Source organism: Strigops habroptila, chromosome 19, assembly GCF_004027225.2.
Source record: "Strigops habroptila isolate Jane chromosome 19, bStrHab1.2.pri, whole genome shotgun sequence".
In the NCBI taxonomy this organism is placed as follows: Eukaryota; Metazoa; Chordata; class Aves; order Psittaciformes; family Psittacidae; genus Strigops; species Strigops habroptila.
In genome coordinates, this window is record NC_044295.2 from 5226928 (window position 1) to 5245091 (window position 18164).

Genomic DNA, 18164 nt, shown 5'->3' on the forward strand with positions numbered 1-18164 from the left:
GGTGAATTAGCCAGTAGACGCCAGAGACTCTAAATGACAGGCTGTACAGCCAATCCGCACGCAGGGGGTGGGGTTTCCCGCGTGGCTTCCGTTCCCGTTGTGTGAGGGGCTGAGTCCCACACGGCCTCCGCGCTGCTCCTGCCGCCGCCGGGGTCCGGAGCCTCGGGGCGCGGCGCCGAGCTGCGGCCTCCCCCGCTCCCTCCGCGGCCTCCCCGCGCCCCTGCCCGCTCCGGCATCGCGCTCCCGTCAGCCGGGCCCATCGCTCCCCGCCGAGCCCAGTCCCGCCTCGGCTGAGCCCGCTGCCCGCCTCAGCCCCGCCGCTGCCCGGGGCCCCCCTCGGCCGAGCCATGTCGCTGCACGGGAAGCGGAAGGAGATCTACAAGTATGAGGCGCCTTGGACCGTGTACGCCATGAACTGGAGCGTCCGGCCGGACAAGCGGTTCCGCCTGGCCCTGGGGAGCTTCGTGGAGGAGTATAACAACAAGGTGGGCAGCGAGGCCCGGCTCTGCTGGCAGCGGGCGGCGGGGCTGGGGCGGAGGGAAGGGGAGGAAAGCCGACACTTACCCCGGCGGGCCCCTCACTGCAAGAGAGACATTGAGGTGCTGGAGCGGGGCCAGAGGAGGGCACCGGAGCTGGTGCAGGGCCTGGAGCACAAGTGTGATGAGGAACGGCTGAGGGACCTGGGGGGTTTAGTCTGGAGAAGAGAAGGCTCAGGGGGGACCTGGTCGCTCTCTGCAACTGCCTGACAGGAGGATGGAGCCAGGAGGGGGCTGGTCTCTGCTCCCAAGGAACAAGGGATGGGACAAGAGGAAACGGCCTCAAGCTGCCCCAGGGGAGGTTTAGATGGAGCTGAGGAACAATTCCTTCCCCAAAGGGTGCTCAGGCATTGGAACAGGCTGCCCAGGGCAGTGCTGGAGTCACCGTCCCTGCAAGTGTTCACACCCCGTGTAGCCGAGGCCTCAGTGCCATGGGTTAGTGGTGGCCTTGGCAGTGCTGGGGAATGGTTGGACTGGATGAGCTTAAAGGTCTTTTCCCACCTGGTTGATTCTATGATTCTGCGTTCCCTTGACGGGCAGGATGCTGGCCTAGATTCGGGCTGGTTTCCTTCCTCAAGTCCTCAGCTGATGGGAGACAGGGGCTGGGAAGAGCCATGGGTGCTGCTGCTGGCAGCCTCGCAGCCAGGAAGGGCCCTTAGCTGGGGCATGCCTGGCTCTTTTTCAATGTGAAGGATAGTTTATGGCCAGGACTGACGTTTGCTCATATATGGGGTGTCTGTGTTGGAAATCTTTGCTGTTCTCGTTAGACTTTCTTGCTGTCAAGGCTTCTGTGGGATAACTTCTTTTCATAAATACATAAACCATGTTCGCTGATTCCTCAGTACCTTTACTTTGCTCTGAGAACAACGGTGTAATGAGGTGTGAGATTATGTCTTCAGTGTTTCCATGCCAGATATAAGTGGAGAACTTTATGTTGAGACTATGAGACTAATAGAGACTACATGTTCACCTTTCCAAACACTTGTGCAGTCATTTCTGACCAGATTTTAATGTGCTAGTCTAGTGTAATGAGTTCATCTAGATAAAAGAGACATAAGGAAAAGGCCATCGCTACAGAGCATCCTGAAGTTTGTGTGAAACGAAAGGTTTTGCAGCTACAGTTTTGTGCGTTTATAGCATGTGTGCTTTGTAGCTTTGCCAGGAGGTTGTGAAAAATAATGTCAGAAAGTTGGGGATTACTGGGCTTTGTGCAGGATATAATGAGAGGGAGTGAAGGTGCAGCTGGGGTGACATCTCTTACAGTACTTAAGTTACTGCACTTGTAGCTGCCCTAGATGTGATCCTTCTGCTGAGCGCTTTGTAGCTCAGGCAGGATGAGTTGGCTGTGGATGAGTTGGCTCCTGCCATTGGGAGTACTGCTGGGAAGAGGCAGGTCCTGGAGCCTGAAAACTTAATTTGTTTAAAGCCTAACTAAGGAATGGTTTTGTAGTCTGTACTCTGAGAAGCCAAAACAACAAACTTGCCAACAGGTTTCGTGTTTAGAGGTTGTAGAATTGGTTCATCAAGGGGTATGCATTTAGGTTGCCTTTATCTCCTTAAGTTTGGCCCATTCCCTCTCAATGACAGCGTGGTCAGGTCTTCTTTCCAATTCATGCTGCACATGGAAAGAGGTTGAGTCAGCCCCTCTCTTTTCTACCCTTTACACTCACAGTTGTTGCAGACAGAAGGCACGTAGGACGATGTAAATCACTGCTGTCTGTGAATGTTCCCCTCTGAACTTCAGGACTAACTATTCTGGTGACTTCAGTCCACGTAAGCACCACATGCTCTTGAGTTTTATGTGGTGTAAAGAGCTGGAAACTAATTGTATGAGAATGAGAGAACGCCAGTCTGGATTCTGCTGCTATAGAAATAAAGATGGTGTGTGATTAAAAATTAAACTTGACCAATAAATGTGGTGAAACCTTCACTTTGCTGAGATGGTTTGCTGTGTCTCTGATATTTCAACGTGGGGTTTTTTTTTCTTCTTTTGGGGTGGATTTGTGTGTGTGTGGTTTTCTTGTTTGGTGCTTTTTGTAGTACTCTCAGGTACAGCCTTTCTCTGCAGGATAGTCAAGAGAGCTGTCTTGCGTGATTGCAAGTGGTGTTATTGCTTCAAGTATTGATGTTGTCCCCTTTACTTTGGGGGCCAGAACAAGCTTGGGAGTGCTGTTTAATCTTCACTTTCTTTATGGTGTCTTACTATGACTCTCACAGCTCTGCTGAGTCTTTCGGAGGATACTGAAACACTCAGGGAATAGCTTCATGCTCCAGATTGGGAATTCCTGGGCAAGTACTCTATGGTTGTGTTAGGTGTAGCTCCAGCTTTTATTTTTGTCAGTGGTATAACTAAGGGAAAGGGAAGTTGTCCTGTGTAAATGGTCCATAACCTTGTGCTGCAAAGGGTCTGGAGCAGTTGGGTTTATAGCCTGACTTTTTGGGTAAGCATAAACTAAGATTTTTACAGGGCATGTGTGAAGGCTTTGTCCTCCTGCATAATTTGCCCTTCACAGTTGAGATGTTTTATATTGCCAGCTTCTGACATCAAAATACACTTATAGGTGCAGTTGGCACTAATTAAAAGGATAATGAAAATTCAGTTTCATTTCAGCTTTCTCTTTGCACTTATAATCTTTAGAGGTTTCTGACAGTCTCCAAACATCTTTGTTCCTGATGTTGCAGTGGTTTGTTCCAAAAGCTTTCTTCCTTATCCTTAGTATGTTAAAAAAACCCTAATGGTCTGGAATAGCAGTTCTAGCTTGCTTAAAATCTAACCAAATAGGTGAATGTACCTTTTCCTTATTACTCTTCTTGTTTAGGGCTTCTTTTAAGAAGACTTGAATGCACCAAGTGTTGAAGCAGCAGCGCTCACTTTGAGGGAGTTACAGTGAAAGAAAGAGGATTCTTGTCTTGTTTGTCTCTGTGATTTTCTGTTTCTGTAGAAATTACCAGAGCTTGAAATACTTGTGTTACATATGTGAAATGGCTGTTTACATCTCTCTTTTGTGGAGAACTCACATTTATTGGCTGCCAAACCCTAATTTACTGCTATCCCCAATTCCCAGACACTTCTAAGCTCTGTCAGCCCCCACACTAACAGGCTCTGTAGCATATCAAAAGCTGGTTGCCAAGAACTGTTCGAACCCCAAAGGACTTTTGTTTCAGCTTGTACACCTTTGCTGATAAATCACTGGTACAAGAGAGATGGAAAAACTAAAATTATTTAAGGTAGTGTTTCCCAAACTTCTGGGATTAGGAAAGTGCTGTCAGCCTTTAGAATGTCTCGTGGGTCACTGGTGTAATGAGAGGGAACAGAGCTATTCATAAATCTCTCTGTTAATGCTGTTCCACAAGCTCCTGACTGTGGCTCCATGGGTCAGGAACCATGTGTGGAAAACATCAGGAAAGGCTGTTTTGGGGATCTATCTGCAAGGCAAAACTAGAGTCCAGTTTAGAAAACAGCAGAGGGTGGTGCTGGACACTGCTCCCTCCTGTACCAGAGCACTGTTGTGACCATATGCTTCCCATCTTTTCCTGAGCAGTGCCTCAAATCAAGTGGGTTCAGGGTGGTTGTTGTACCAGAGGGTCATTTCTGTCAGGTTTTGAGTTGCAAAGAAAACTCGATTGCATGTTTGAAATGAATTGGTGCAGTGAAAGCTTTCTGATTGGACCTGACCCTAAAAGAATGTTGTTCTTAGTAGTTACTAATTAGATTAAAGGGATGAAGTTAAAAAAAGTACTTTGAACTTACTTCACTGTTCCTCAGAGCATGCAGGAAAAAGCAGCAAGCTGTTACCAAACGGTGCATTGTTTAATTCTGTGTCCAGTTCTTTTGGATTCTGTTGAAGAGAGATGTCATTCTTTTAGAAGTTAAGGAATGCGGGTGGAATGATTTCTTTATTCGGTTGCACAGTTGCAATTAAGCCTAATGAAAATCCACATCCAATTTTAGCATATCTTGATGTATTGGAGAAACATTAAATATTTAGGATTTCTGGCTACTGGCACAGTATAATTACAAAACTAAGGGAGATGGAACACACTGGTCCTCATTTTCCCACTGGGATGAGTTACAGGTAGATGCAGAATGGTTCAAATCCTACCCAGATTGACAGTTACTTTGCTGTTAGCATCTCCTCACTCTTATCTGGGCTGGGCTTCATGCAGCAGCACATCTTTCCTCTCTTGCAGGAGGGAGTGACAGGGCTCTAATATTAATTAAGCATCCTGAAACTCATTCCATCTCTTCATGCTCAACCTGCACAAGAGGATGAATAGAAGGATTCTGTAATTGCTGTATGTGATCAAGTGCAAAGAGAAGAGTCATACCTTTGAATATGCTGAGCTAAGAAAGAATAGAGCTTCTCAAGCAGTATTTTCTGCTCTTGCTCCTGTCTCTGGGCAGACCAGTGCCTCCTGCTCAGAGCTGTCGCAGGCTGCTGCCAGTCAGTGTCAGACACCTGATCTGCAGCTCTTGCACGGTGGTGTTAGTGCAAGTTTGGTTCTCCTTAATGGCCTACATCTAAAAACATCCCAGATCACAAAGATATTGGGTTGTCACACGGTCACTGCTTTTCCTTCAGATCTGAGGAGGGGTTAAACCTGGAGATGCAGTGCAGGAAGATGAACATTCACAGCAATGGAAGTGAGTCCTTTGCTGTTTGAGATTGGCTTCTGGTTCTGAGTATGTTCGTTGCTTTGTGTAGGCTTAACACACTCGTACTGGGCTGCAAACAGCAGAAGAAATAATTAGAGGTCATTTGTCTTCTGATCCTGACCTTGCCGTGAGATTTTTCCATCTCCAAGGACAAGTTGCTTCCTTTGTAAAATCGGCTTAGTGGTTGTGATCCCTAAGGAGTTTGAAAGCTGTGTGGCACTCACTTGGGGAGACTGGGAGATTCTTGACTGATTCGTACTAGAGTATGAAGTATAATAAGGAGTAGCTGTAATAAAGAGAGTGCGAGGCTGACAAATAACACTGATTTCAGAAGCATCCTATAGGGTCTTTTAGGGTTTGTTATGGGGTGGGAAGGACTTGTGACAGGGGCAAGTTTTGCATTTGTTCTGAGCATATCTAAATGGGCTCGTAACTGCTAATGTTATTGTTTAAGATCCACTGAAGCATTTGTTGGTTTTCTGTTATGTAGAAAACAATATGGTAGACTTCTGATCTAGTTTAAAGGTGTAGTTTATTGACCAAATTGCTTATCCTACAATATGTAGGATTTTTCCAGATAAACATCTTAGACAAAATTCATTAAGCCACTGTTTCCAGGAGGAAGCTGCTGTGTGGAAAGTATTAGGAAGTTCCTACCATGAGCAGCTTACAAACAAATGGTAGTGAGTTATCCTCACAATGTTTGTGTTTGAGCAGCATTTAACACAGTAGGGCTTTCATCCTGTTTAGGTCTTGTGGTCTCTGCTAGGTCAAACACATCTTCCCAGCATCATATCGTTCTCAGAACACTTTGACATGTCAATATTTTTCTAATAACATCATGTCTAGGACTTCAAGCATTACTTCAGGTGTTGTCATGGCCAAGCTATGTGGAGATAGTTTCTTGTTTGCTCTGTCTTGCATCACTCTCTGGTGTGAGTTAGCCCTTCCCCTGTCACATTACTGTGCAAGAAACCTACCTTGGAATTCGGTCACCAAGAATCCTTCAGCAGATTTGCTTTCTTGGCCTTTTCACACAAAACATTGGGATAATGATGGAAATCTTTCAGCTTTCCAATTCTTTTTTTAAGCCTGAATTCTATTTTGCTTTCTGACTCATTGATGTGATTAATCTGGATCTTAATTTCATGCAGTTGTGACAGAACGTTTTAGGTAATGGGATGCTGAAAACAGCTTGATTAATTAGCTGACAGGATCTGTCACAATCTGCAGGGTTATGGCCAAGAATTCCATGATACGGGCTTTAATTGTGGGTGGTTGTCGTGCAAACTGCAGCTCATCCTGCTCTCTGCAAACGACACTGCCAGCATCACTTTGGTTAAAGATGAGTTGCAATAATGTTAGTGCTGTTTAAGCCTGTGATTTAAACTAGGCTTTGCAATGTGGAAAAGAAAAGGGTGGTCTTTAATCCTTTAGGGTTGGATTTTGCTTCATATGAGATCATCTCTTCAAAGCAAAGCACTGTGCTGATGGTGTGGACTTCACTTGGCTTACATGCCCCAGCTTGGTAGCAAAGCTTTAATGGTTTCTCATTCCATTGGCATGATGGTACTTATATGTTGTCCTTGAGGTTACAGAGGGTGTCCTTCTGAAATACACTCAGTCTTAATGCTGTAGTTATAAATGAGTACTTTGATAAAATGCTTTCTTTCAAATATGGCTTCTTACAGGTGCAGCTTGTTGGTTTGGATGAAGAGAGCTCAGAATTCATTTGCAGGAACACCTTTGACCACCCCTACCCTACCACCAAGCTTATGTGGATCCCAGACACCAAGGGAGTATATCCAGACCTGCTGGCAACTAGTGGGGACTATCTGCGAGTGTGGAGAGTGAGTAAATCCTCCCTAGGAAAAGATGAACCATGATACTGTGTTGGGTCTTGATCTCATTTTCACTCAAGACCAGATTTCTTGAAGTGGGTTACTTTGCTTTCAGGGTGTCTTGCCCTTGCTACAGTGTTAAGACATAAAATCAAGTCAGAGCACTTGATTTGTTTCCTTAATTGCAATAAATGTGCTAAATATGAAGACGATAGGAGAAGTGGAATTATCACGGTAGTTGCTGGTTCAGTTGCCTTAGTGAAGCTAGAGATGGTGATTGTGTTTTCCAGAGCTTTAGGATTAACACCTTATGTTTTGGGAGTACGAGTGGAACAAGTTGTGTGATGTGGATGTGTAAATCGGATGTTTCACTTTTCCTAAAGGTGGGTGAAACAGAGACCCGGCTGGAATGTTTGCTGAACAACAACAAGAACTCTGATTTCTGTGCTCCACTCACATCATTTGACTGGAATGAAGTGGATCCTTATCTTCTAGGTGAGACTGACAAAACACTACGTGTTTGGCATGGAAAAGGCACACTTCTGAATTCAGGCTGGCGAAGTGTGGGCTATGACTGACTGTTGTGTCATTGCATGTCCCATAGTTAATCTGATCACTTCCCAGCGGACAAACTTCTGCATCATAAAGCTGCATCATTGTGCAGCTCATGGAGACTTTTTCTGCACTGAAAGGTGCCCTGTTCAGTACAGAATGGGTTGGTTAGGTTGGATTAGGCATGTTCCTGATTTGCAGATAGGGAGTCTTACTCTTCAGGGTACATAAGCTGTTGTTGTGGTGCTGAGTACTGATGTACATCAACTCCCGTGGCTTTATTTCAGTGTGTTCTGGAGCAGATAGGAAACCGTGTACCAAGCTTTGTCTTTTGTGAAGCCATTTCAGCAGCAGGAGTCGAGCCAAGAACCCTTAATTCAGTTGGAGGAGGGGGCTGAATGCTTAAGGTTTAATTATAGCCTATGGGACAAATCGTGAATCCGAGATGCCTGATCCAGCAGAGGTTTGTTTCCCGAAGAGTACAGCCATTTATGTCAGGGGGATTTGCCCAGAGATTAACAGTGATAATATGTCTTAGTAATTATTTACTACATGATTTATTTTTTGTGTGTTGCATCTCTCATTTCTTAAGAGCTTTACTGCCACCCCCACCTTCAGTCCACAGCAACAATCAATTAATAATCACACAGTATTGCAACACTCTGATTGAATTTTGGGTTTGACATGCACATGAGACTTAGAGGATGGGAAGGCTCATCTCAGAGTTGCATCAGGCTTCTGAATAGATGGAAGTAGACATGAGCTATTTACACTTTATTCCTGTGTGGAAGACTATTTCTGCAGCTAAAAGGTTTGGGTCATTTAAATGCATGGGAAGCTCTTGGCTGTTTGACATTCCTGATTTCAGTCGTGTGCTGTTCTTGTAGCTATTTTGATCTGTAGATGTTGGGGGGAGTGTTACATTAACTCAGTAAGTGATTAAATACTTTGTGATCATATTAATTTTGATAACACAGTGGTTTTTGTTTCAGGTACATCTAGTATTGACACAACCTGCACTATTTGGGGTCTGGAGACAGGACAAGTTCTGGGAAGAGTAAATCTGGTCTCTGGCCACGTGAAAACCCAGCTTATTGCACATGACAAAGAGGTGAGAGGGCTTTTTCTGATTGTTTATATTACATATTTTTGAAGTGGTAGAAAAGGAGCAAAACTTCTATGTTTCCACCCTTTTTCTTGAAAGATCTGATAATCCAAAAAGATAATTTATCCAAGATTAAGATACACAGTTTTGAGTACCAAACTAATTAAAACTCTACTATTGGCCATCAAAACTACTCTATTTACTCATCTTAGAATCTAGACTTAAGAAATGCTTGTTTTATTAGATTATGCTCCTGAGTCATAGAATCCCAGGCTGGGTTGGAAGGGACCTTAAAGCTCATCCAGTTCCAACCCCCTGCCATGGGCAGGGACACCCTCCTCTAGAGCAGGTTGCTCCAAGCCCCGTCCAACCTGGCCTTCCTCCTCCTTTTGGCAAGTGTAATCACTAAAAACTTGCTAGGAACATTGAGTACTTTACAGACTATGTCACAACTGGGCCTGCTGTCCATAGGTACCATCCCTTTTGGTGTGGAGGAGAAGGCAGTGTGCTCACTAAAGCTGAGGTGTTCTTTCTGCCCTGTCACCGAGCAGGTCTATGACATTGCGTTCAGCCGGGCAGGCGGTGGCAGAGACATGTTCGCTTCCGTCGGTGCAGATGGTTCAGTGAGGATGTTTGATCTCCGTCATCTGGAGCACAGCACCATCATTTATGAGGACCCACAGCACCATCCATTGCTGCGTCTCTGCTGGAATAAGCAGGATCCCAACTATCTTGCCACAATGGCCATGGATGGTATGGAGGTAAGGTGGCAGCTCATTCTCTTTGGGTGCTGGCAGCTGTGGTTTCTTGGGAGGTGGCTTGGTACTGCTTAGTGGTCAGCTCTTTAGAGGGCAGTGTCAGTACCTGAACTGGAGTATAATTAAGCACCAACTCTTCATGCACTAACTTTAGCTAAAGAAGTAACTGGCATTGTAAACTTGAAGATCTCTATGGCCCATATGTATTTCAGCTGATTTTTAAGAGGGGTCTCTGAGCCAGTTGAGCAATAACTTTCACATAAAATCTTACCTGCAGGTGTTTCAGTCACCTTGCTCTTTCTGGGTTCAGCACACAGGGCAGGGTATCTTCATTTGTCAGCTCTGCTGCTTCAGGGAAGCACAATTCCTTTGCCCTTGTGTATCTTGCAAGCCCTCCCTGAGGTCTGACTGCTTTTGAGACATCAGACACATTGACCAGGCAGAAGCTATTCTTTGAGAGCAGTGTTTGCTTCCCAACTACATCCTTTAGGAGAGGGCTGTATTTATAGCCTTAGCTCAAAATATTTGGTTTTCTGAAGAAACAAATGCAGGTTACTAATTGGGTTGGGTTTTGTTTCTGAAGGTTGTGATTCTAGATGTCAGAGTTCCCTGCACTCCTGTTGCCAGGTTAAACAACCACAGAGCGTGTGTAAATGGAATTGCTTGGGCACCTCATTCATCCTGCCACATTTGCACAGCTGGTAAGTGTGATCCATCCCTATCCAGCTGCATTGGTGAATCCCTGAGAGTCTTTCAGTGCTATGAAGTGGACACCTAGAGCTTAATTGTGTGGTAGCAAAGCCCAGTGCCCAAACTGTGCATGGCTTTGGCTAAGCTGTAGTATTTTAATGCTCCTTAGCTTTTTGCAATCTAGTTCTTACATGTTTTCAATTCACAGGAGTTCCACTGGTCACTTGTTTTTCAACTCTGTCCTGGATAACATATAATGATCCAAGTTGATTTTGTTGCAGCATAGTTGTATCTCATCAGGACTACAAGTTATGTCCTATCTTAACTTCCCTGACTATATGCCTGTCAGTAGCTATGTATGGAGATCTTTGGTTGCATTTCCCATTTTCTCTTCCATTTGCAGCGGATGACCATCAGGCTCTCATCTGGGATATCCAGCAAATGCCTCGTGCCATTGAGGACCCTATCTTGGCCTATACAGCAGAGGGAGAAATCAACAATGTACAGTGGGCATCAACTCAGCCAGACTGGATAGCTATCTGCTACAACAACTGCCTGGAGATTTTGAGGGTGTAACATTACTGCTTCATGCCACAGTGAGGCAGGGCTGTATAACTTCCCTTCCCCTCCAAAGTAAGAACAACGCAAGTCAAGTGGCCAGTATCTGTTGTTGCTTTGCATCTGCTGTCACAAGGAACTGTTACAAGAATCAATGGCAGGTTTCTTCTGTCTCTCCAAGACTCTAAAATGCAGAGACGTGCTGAGCCTCTTGGACCTTTTGGGTTCTGGTTTCCTTCTTTTTCCCCTCAGTTAAAGTTCTGTATATTTGTTTGACTGTATTAAGAAGCTTGCAGGCTTTTAAGTTGCAGCATATGTCCCTGTGTTTGTCAGCCAGCTGAGGTAGCACATCAACTAGTTTAATAGATGCAGGTGCAAAACAAGGTGGGGGGGGAAAAAGACACTGATGTTAACAGCCACCTTGGCAGGAATCTTTAGCATTCCTGTTGTTGCTGCCTCTAAACTGTTGAAACATTTGTATGTTTTTTATATATTGGGCTATAACTTTCTATTGAGTAAGGTGATTTTTTTTTCCTCCCTAATTCTTACTTTTGATATGTGATCCATTTCCAGATGCCCAAAGCAGGATCTGTTCCTTGATACAACACTGCAGGCTCCCTGGCAGTAAAGGCCTGCCAGAATCAACTGTTGCCTTGGCTCTTACACCTGGTGACCTGGGCAGAATTTCCTGGTGCTGTGAAGTACAAGTACTTGTTGCACAATTTCTTTACACTTCTCTGATGCTAGAGGCAGTTGTTACTATGGCAGGCCTTATTTTTAACTTATGACTGGATTTGTGTGTATCCTGCACTTGTGTTAGCTGACAGAATGGTTATAGGTTTCAGGAAGAAGATACATGCATGATTTAAGCTCCCAGGAGGTAAACTACTCCTGGAAAAGTGTGATTTGTAATGGACTTGGGATTGAGACTTCCAATCAAATGATTTCCCTTCGGAAGACTTCCTATCTAAACCAAAATAAAATGGTTTCACACTTTGTAGCTTGCTTGATTGGCAAATGATCTGAGCAAGATTTTGGGGTTAGCCTGTACCTTGGAGCTTCTTTATGTCTGGGCTGTGTTCCTGGGAGTTCTTGAGAGGACTGCAAAGCAATCTTTCTTTCCAAAGTGTATTTGCTTTGTACTGTCAGGTCTTGTTGAAGGAGGGAGATGAGTCAGAAAAGCTGGTCTGCTCTCGAGATAAAAGCTGTTTCTCTGGAAGAAATTATTCCCTAATGCAATGCACAAAGATAGATGTAGAGGGAAAGAAAGTGCCATTGAGGCTAAAGCTTGGAACTTGTCACCCTTGTAGCTTTCGGGGATGTGCCCAAGGGCTTCTGTTTCAGTTTTGAAGAGTGGATCACTCTACAATAACACTTTTCAAGCAAAGCTGAGTGGATTAGGCAAGATAAAAATCATCAGTGAAGTCTTAATGTAACGTAGCTCCTCAGATGAATGCTCTGCAGTACTCTCCCAGTGAAGACATGCCAAGCATAGCTGGTCTGGGAGGGTGTTCCAGCCGAGTCTTGATGTAAATGTCAGAAACGATCAAAGGTCTTTCCACCTGATGAGTATTCACCTGCAGTTGGAGGCAGAAGGACACTGGCAAACGGGAATCTTGGCAGTTTGTGCAGGAAAGGCAAGCTGGGAAAGTGATTGCAGTGAAACAGTGGAGTTGACACTGAAAGCACTGTCAAATACAGAACAGAATCGGAGGAGTTTCGCCATTCTGGACATACAGCAATACTCTTCTACAGGCTGCTTCTCAACGTGGAGCTCAGGAAAGCACTGCCTTGCTTTGAATTTGATAGGAATTCAGTAGGGACAGCTTTATTCCATCACTCCTTTTACTATCAGAGAACCAAGAGACTCTCACGCAGTTCGAGCTCATGTTTTGTCAATGCCATTCTGTGTTCAGTTGTGGGATTCTTGATAGAAAGCTTGATTTGACTTGAAGGTCAGTTTTTTCTTACTAGCAGCAGTGCTATGATCCCATAGATTTGATCTAGATGTCAGACCAGTGTTAGCTGAATGATTAGGGTACCACTTTTTGCAATAGCACTTCATCTTGAGCTGGCAAATACTTGTGCAGAACGAAGTGAAGAGTAGGATTTCCTTAGTGGAAGCAGTTAATGGCATTCACAGCTTTAGATACTCTTAGAAACCTGTACTTGTCATGTACTGTTTAATTATGAACGGTAGGCATAATATGCTGTGTTACTAAGAGGGAACTACCTGTAGCTTTAATACTTTCTGTAGTCCCCTTTATGCTTCAAAGTCATGTTCCTGTATAGACGGCACGAGTAAATGATGAACACATCTGTGGCTTAGCTTGAAAATGCAGCTTTTGCAGCTGCAGAACTGTGCTTTAAAAAAGACAAAAGATCATTTAGTTTGAAGTCACTAAAAGACTCCATAGGCTATATTAAATGGCAAAGGCAGTTTATTCCTAGTGGAATACAATCTCTTACACTAAGATGATAAGAAGAGAGCATATATAAAAGAGCTGATAGTCTGAATAGCCAGGTGGCTTTTGCTACGGTTGGAAAACAATCCTGTTATGAACTTGAAGAGTGTCAGTTCTTCCATCCATAAAACTGCTTGAAGTTCATTTGTGGAATTTTGAAAACTGTTCCAAACTTGTCGAAGACAAGTGAAGGCATCTTGTAGGCTCAAGTGGGTTCTAAATAAAGCCTGAATCCTGTTTGTTTAGCTGGTTGGGGTACCTTCTGGATCCACAGCATATTGCTTTGGGTATAACCTGTTGTCGTTCTTCATGTGAAATTACATTTTAAATCACTAGAGGCTGGTTTAGAACAGGGAAATGCTACTTAAAATAGCTTCTTTTCAAAGAAGTCAACTTGAAAGGTTAATGACTGAAAAGACATGAAAATCCTCATGGGTGAGATGTTCTGTAGTGCAAATGGCACTTCCAGATAGAGAAGGAAGTGAGAGGCTTTGGTGCCCTTTTACCAGCACCAGCTGACACAGAGGTAGGAAACTCACGGTCTGCTTCTTGGTTCAAGTTTATTTGCAAGATAAAATAAGCCCCTGAAACTTGTCACTGTAGCCTGTGATTCAGAAGATACAGTTTTTGTGACATTTCACCTGCTTAACAATGACATTGAGTGTAAAGGTGTCCCATAAGCATTAGTTTTGTCCGAAAGTTTACTGCGCAAGCAGAGGATGGAGAGCAATTGCTTTCAAATGCTTCATATCCCTTAAGTATAAAGTAACATTAAGGGAAAAGTGAGCATGAGTGAGGTTAACAAAGCAGAACATCACATGTTATTGTTGGTACAGGCAAGACTGATTCTGGGGTAGAAATATTACTCTCTCACTTATGTAGTTCTGTAGCACTTCTCCAAGTCGATTAATTCCAGATCCTAAGCTGATGTTTGGTGGTTATGCTCTGTTTAAACCAAGCTTTCTTGGTTTAAACAGAACATAGATTCCTGCTTGTATATTGGCTCTCAACCAGGAGATCTTGATCATGCGAAACTCATTAGTGAGGTGAAAACAAGTTGGCTGGCGCATTAGTGCAGAGGATGCCAGCTCTATTAATTCTCTAAATGAAATGGGCTATGGTAGGTTGCGTCTCTGGGAATTGTACTTCTGCGTGCAGGGATTTAAAAGGCAAGGATTTGAGTGCACTGACAATCTATTTAGAAAGAAAACAAAGTGGTTTCAAAGAACGATACAAAAGGAGACTGATAATACAGGTTGTTCCTTATGGAACCTTGAAATGTACTTAACGGGGGAGGCATTGCCTCTCATAAGTCAAAGTTAATGATCCTTTCAAAACTTAGCTGTAAGTACATCCTGAATGTTCTGGATAATAGTAAAAAGATCTATTTTTGCCTGGTGTTGCAATGAGAAAGCTGCATCAGTCTCCACTGCAGATCGCTGCGTGCCAGAGACTAGGTGAGGGGAGGAGTCCCATAGATTAGAATTCACAGATGCTCTTGTGCTTGTTTTAAATGTAAATGAAGACAGCTGAGTGTGTCTGTTTCATTCTCTTGCAGATGGCACTTTATGGAGTATATTTTTGGTAAGATTAGGAGGGGAGTCATCTTTTCCTCAGCCCTTTTATGGCAGGCGTTTGTCTGTGTGTTGTATAAAATGTTAAACACCACAGTCACCAAAATCCTAAACTGGCTGTGGTGGTTGTGGACCCTCTTTTGGTTCCACGGAGCACTTGACAATGCTGTTAATGTGAAACTGAAGCTCTGTGTTCTGAGACTGACACAACCAACCCAAGCAACCTTGTGCTGCTTGTCACCCAGAGAGGCCCTTTTGCTGAGGATCTTGATGGCATTTTGAGTCTTCTACCATCTGAACGCGATGGCAGAAGTTGGTTGTGTAAAGATGTAGCTGGATCCTTTGCTTAACTTATTTTTGTGATAGACAAACTGCAGCTGCTGTCTGTAAAGTCTAACCTAAATTCTGGAACTTGTCCTTTCTTTCTTAGTGGTATTTAAACTCACTCAGGCCAGAAAGAGTGATGAACTGAAGAGGAGGAATAGCAGCAAGGGTAAGCTCTTGGCTCAATAGATTGTAGTTACAGTTCCATCGAAGTACTGAAGCATTTAGTCTTCCCACTGCTAACTGGTCCTACCACCCCAAATCCTGGCTGTGTTACCCCATCAGTTAACACATTCTCTCTGATATATATTTCCTGCTTTCTACTGTCAGAGCAGGATTCCAGAGCAGGTCTGTGTTTCTGGTACAGTGAACATTAAAAGGAAGTGTGCAAGATCAGCTCTGGAACGAGCAAATGCTGTCAGCAGTGTCCCCACTTCTCTTGATCTTTGCAGAGAATCCAAGGACTTAGTTGGATGTGGCACTTAATGAGCACTTTCTCACACTTCTTTGGAGATGCAGCTGCATTTCCCCCTGCTTACCTGAGAAGGGTCAGAAATGGCTGGTTCTCAAAGACATTGAGAGGAGTTGAGCATGCCCCCGACTCCTCTCTTTATAAAGGGAATACATCCCCAGAACTTCTGATCAGCACCTTTCACCAGCACTAAAACCTTGTCATTCAAAATGCAGCTAAATCCCAGTCACTCACTGGTGATTCCTGGCAGACTCCAGAGGCGAAGGCACCTGTGAGCCTGGCTTGCTGCTGCCTCATTCCAGATGAACACTTTGTCTGCCAAGTGTCCCAGTGGCTTTTTGTGCAGCCTCTGATACTTGGCATCAAACTAGAGTCCCCATCATCATAAAACCAATGTAAAAAGTTACCCACGTGGCTTCCATCAAGTTGATTTCTTGTCAGAAAATGTAATCAAATGAAGAAGTAAGCTGCTTCCTGAAGAAAATACTGTGGCCACGAGTAGCTGTGAGCCCGTGTTCCAGCTCTCATCCCTTGGAGTTTGCTTTCCTGCTTGCAAGACATGCAGCACGCAAGTCCCCTCTGGTAGAGATGAGGGTGAATCTCTGGTGCCTGAACAGGGGCAGAAATGCAAGAAGCAGAGAGTGAGAGAGTCTGGTCCAGCTGAGCGGCTTTGCTTTTCTTTTGACAACCTGGTAAAGATGAATTCTGAAATCTACTACTTAAAAGGAACCTTTTTTTTTTGTTAACCTTGGGTTGGTAGCAGTGTACGATGTAACTGAAATCTCTTGCACCGATGCATTTTTGTTCCCAATAGTCGAGTAGATGTTTACTTTTCTGTGTGTTTCCCCTTCTGCTCTTCCCATTCACCGTCCCGTTGTGGTAATTTCCTGAAGGTGTAATCTTTGTAGCATGATTGTACAAACATCCATAGGAGATTCCTGACATCTTGTTCTCACTAAAATATGTTAAAGCAATAGTAGTTTTACTTCTGTCCTTCTTTTCTCCAACTTCCCTATTGAGATTTGTAACTCTGCTGCTGTCCTAGAGGAATCCTAGTATCCTGCTATTCAACAGACCTATGTTGTTGACATGGATAACTGCAGTGTCCCTATATTCCTTTATTTTTATGGAGAAAATACAAAAACCAGTTTTGTTACAATGGATTTTAACGCCTGAGTCATGGAACCATGTTGTTGAAACTGTAAATCTGAAAGCAACTTTCTGAAATGGCTTGAACGTTGCATCCTTTTATGCTCTTTCCTGCTTCCTATGTAGTTCTATTCCGGTTTTTTAACCTCCTTTCTAAGTTTCAGCCTCCTGTGTATTAGGTACAGTATTTTCTGCCTTTCATACTTTGTAATAAAAATGGAACATTTGTAGATCGACTGCAGTTCACTGTGTGGTGAGTGAAAACCTGGGATCCATGGGGATGAGCAGGGGGGGACTTCACATAAGCTTCATTCCCCCCGAGTGAAGTTTATTGCTGTCAACAAGGGGAGGGCAGTTGCTTTATCTTGTCTCTGGTGAAATGTATCGATCTCTCCTCCTAAACACCCAAACTGGATCATTCTGGCTACTCTGAGTTGCAAGTTACTCCCAACAACTGTGGTGTTAGGAACCCAGTCACAACAGAACTGTGATGGGATGGTTGGTGCGTGTGGACTTCAAATATTTGCTTTCTTAAAAGGAAGCTGCTCTGGGGTCCCTGTATGTGAGTGGTGGTTGAGCTTATGTTGTCAAGTTTGCATAGAGCTTGTTCCCTGCACAGCAAATGGTAATTCTCTGCCTGCATGTTGTTGTTGTTAAGATGAACCCAAATAATTGGTCTCTGAGGCTTTCTTAAGTACAGGTAAATTGAAGACAAAGCAATTAGGTGCTGATTCAGCTTCTGAGTCTCTCCTGTGTCCAGGTGAGCTCTGTTAAGGGATGTTTTCTTTACAGTCATCAATGCTGGAACTGGGACCTGGAGGGGACTAGAGCGGCAGAACTTGGGGGTTTGGTTTTACCTTAGACCTTGGTGAGCAGGACTGATGACTTCAGTAAGTATTTAGATTAACTCTAGTCCAGCTAAACTGTTGTCTGACAACACTGAATTCCTCTGTAATTCTTTGTGTACAGGCTTTGAAATCAAAGCTTCTTAAGCTTCATGAGCACAGTGGAAAGAGTTGCTTGTAAAGATGCTACAGTGGTTTTTAATCTATATATGGACTTTGTTCTTGTAATCCTTATTTGGAAAAGATGCTTTCCTTCTAAGTATTGTTTGTCTTTTACCATAGAGATGTGTTTACATCTTTCTAGATACTGCATCCTCCTGGATAGTTTGTTTTCCCTGGATCTGTGCTTTGGATCTCTCTGAAGGAACTTTCTCAGCTCCCACTCCAGTGGAAGAAGGCAACTTTGGAGCTGCAGAAAGGCAGGAACTGGTAGATAAGATGAGCAACAGGTTGTCTGTCAGTGTGGGGAAACAAGTGCCTGTAGAGGAATACGGGTAGAAAAAGAGATGAGGAGAGGTTCTGTCTCTTGTGAGTGTTGAGGAGCAGCTGGTCTCTGGCTGACTTGATCTGTGACCCTGGGAAAGTCACTGCTCTGATACCAGCTGTAAGTGAAAAGGACATCATCACTGCTCAGAAAG

General features: G+C 44.0%; 1 protein-coding gene across 1 annotated transcript; it reads left to right on the forward strand.

Annotated features, from left to right (window-relative positions):
• Positions 1–69: 69 nt before the first annotated feature.
• On the forward strand, positions 70–16917 carry DCAF7 (DDB1 and CUL4 associated factor 7). Its single transcript, XM_030508865.1, has 7 exons — positions 70–485; positions 6885–7043; positions 7418–7529; positions 8579–8697; positions 9243–9452; positions 10033–10150; positions 10543–16917. The coding sequence occupies exons 1-7, from the start codon at positions 348–350 to the stop codon at positions 10713–10715; spliced, it is 1029 nt and encodes a 342-aa protein (XP_030364725.1). The 5' UTR covers positions 70–347; the 3' UTR covers positions 10716–16917.
• The last annotated feature ends 1247 nt before the right edge of the window (positions 16918–18164 follow it).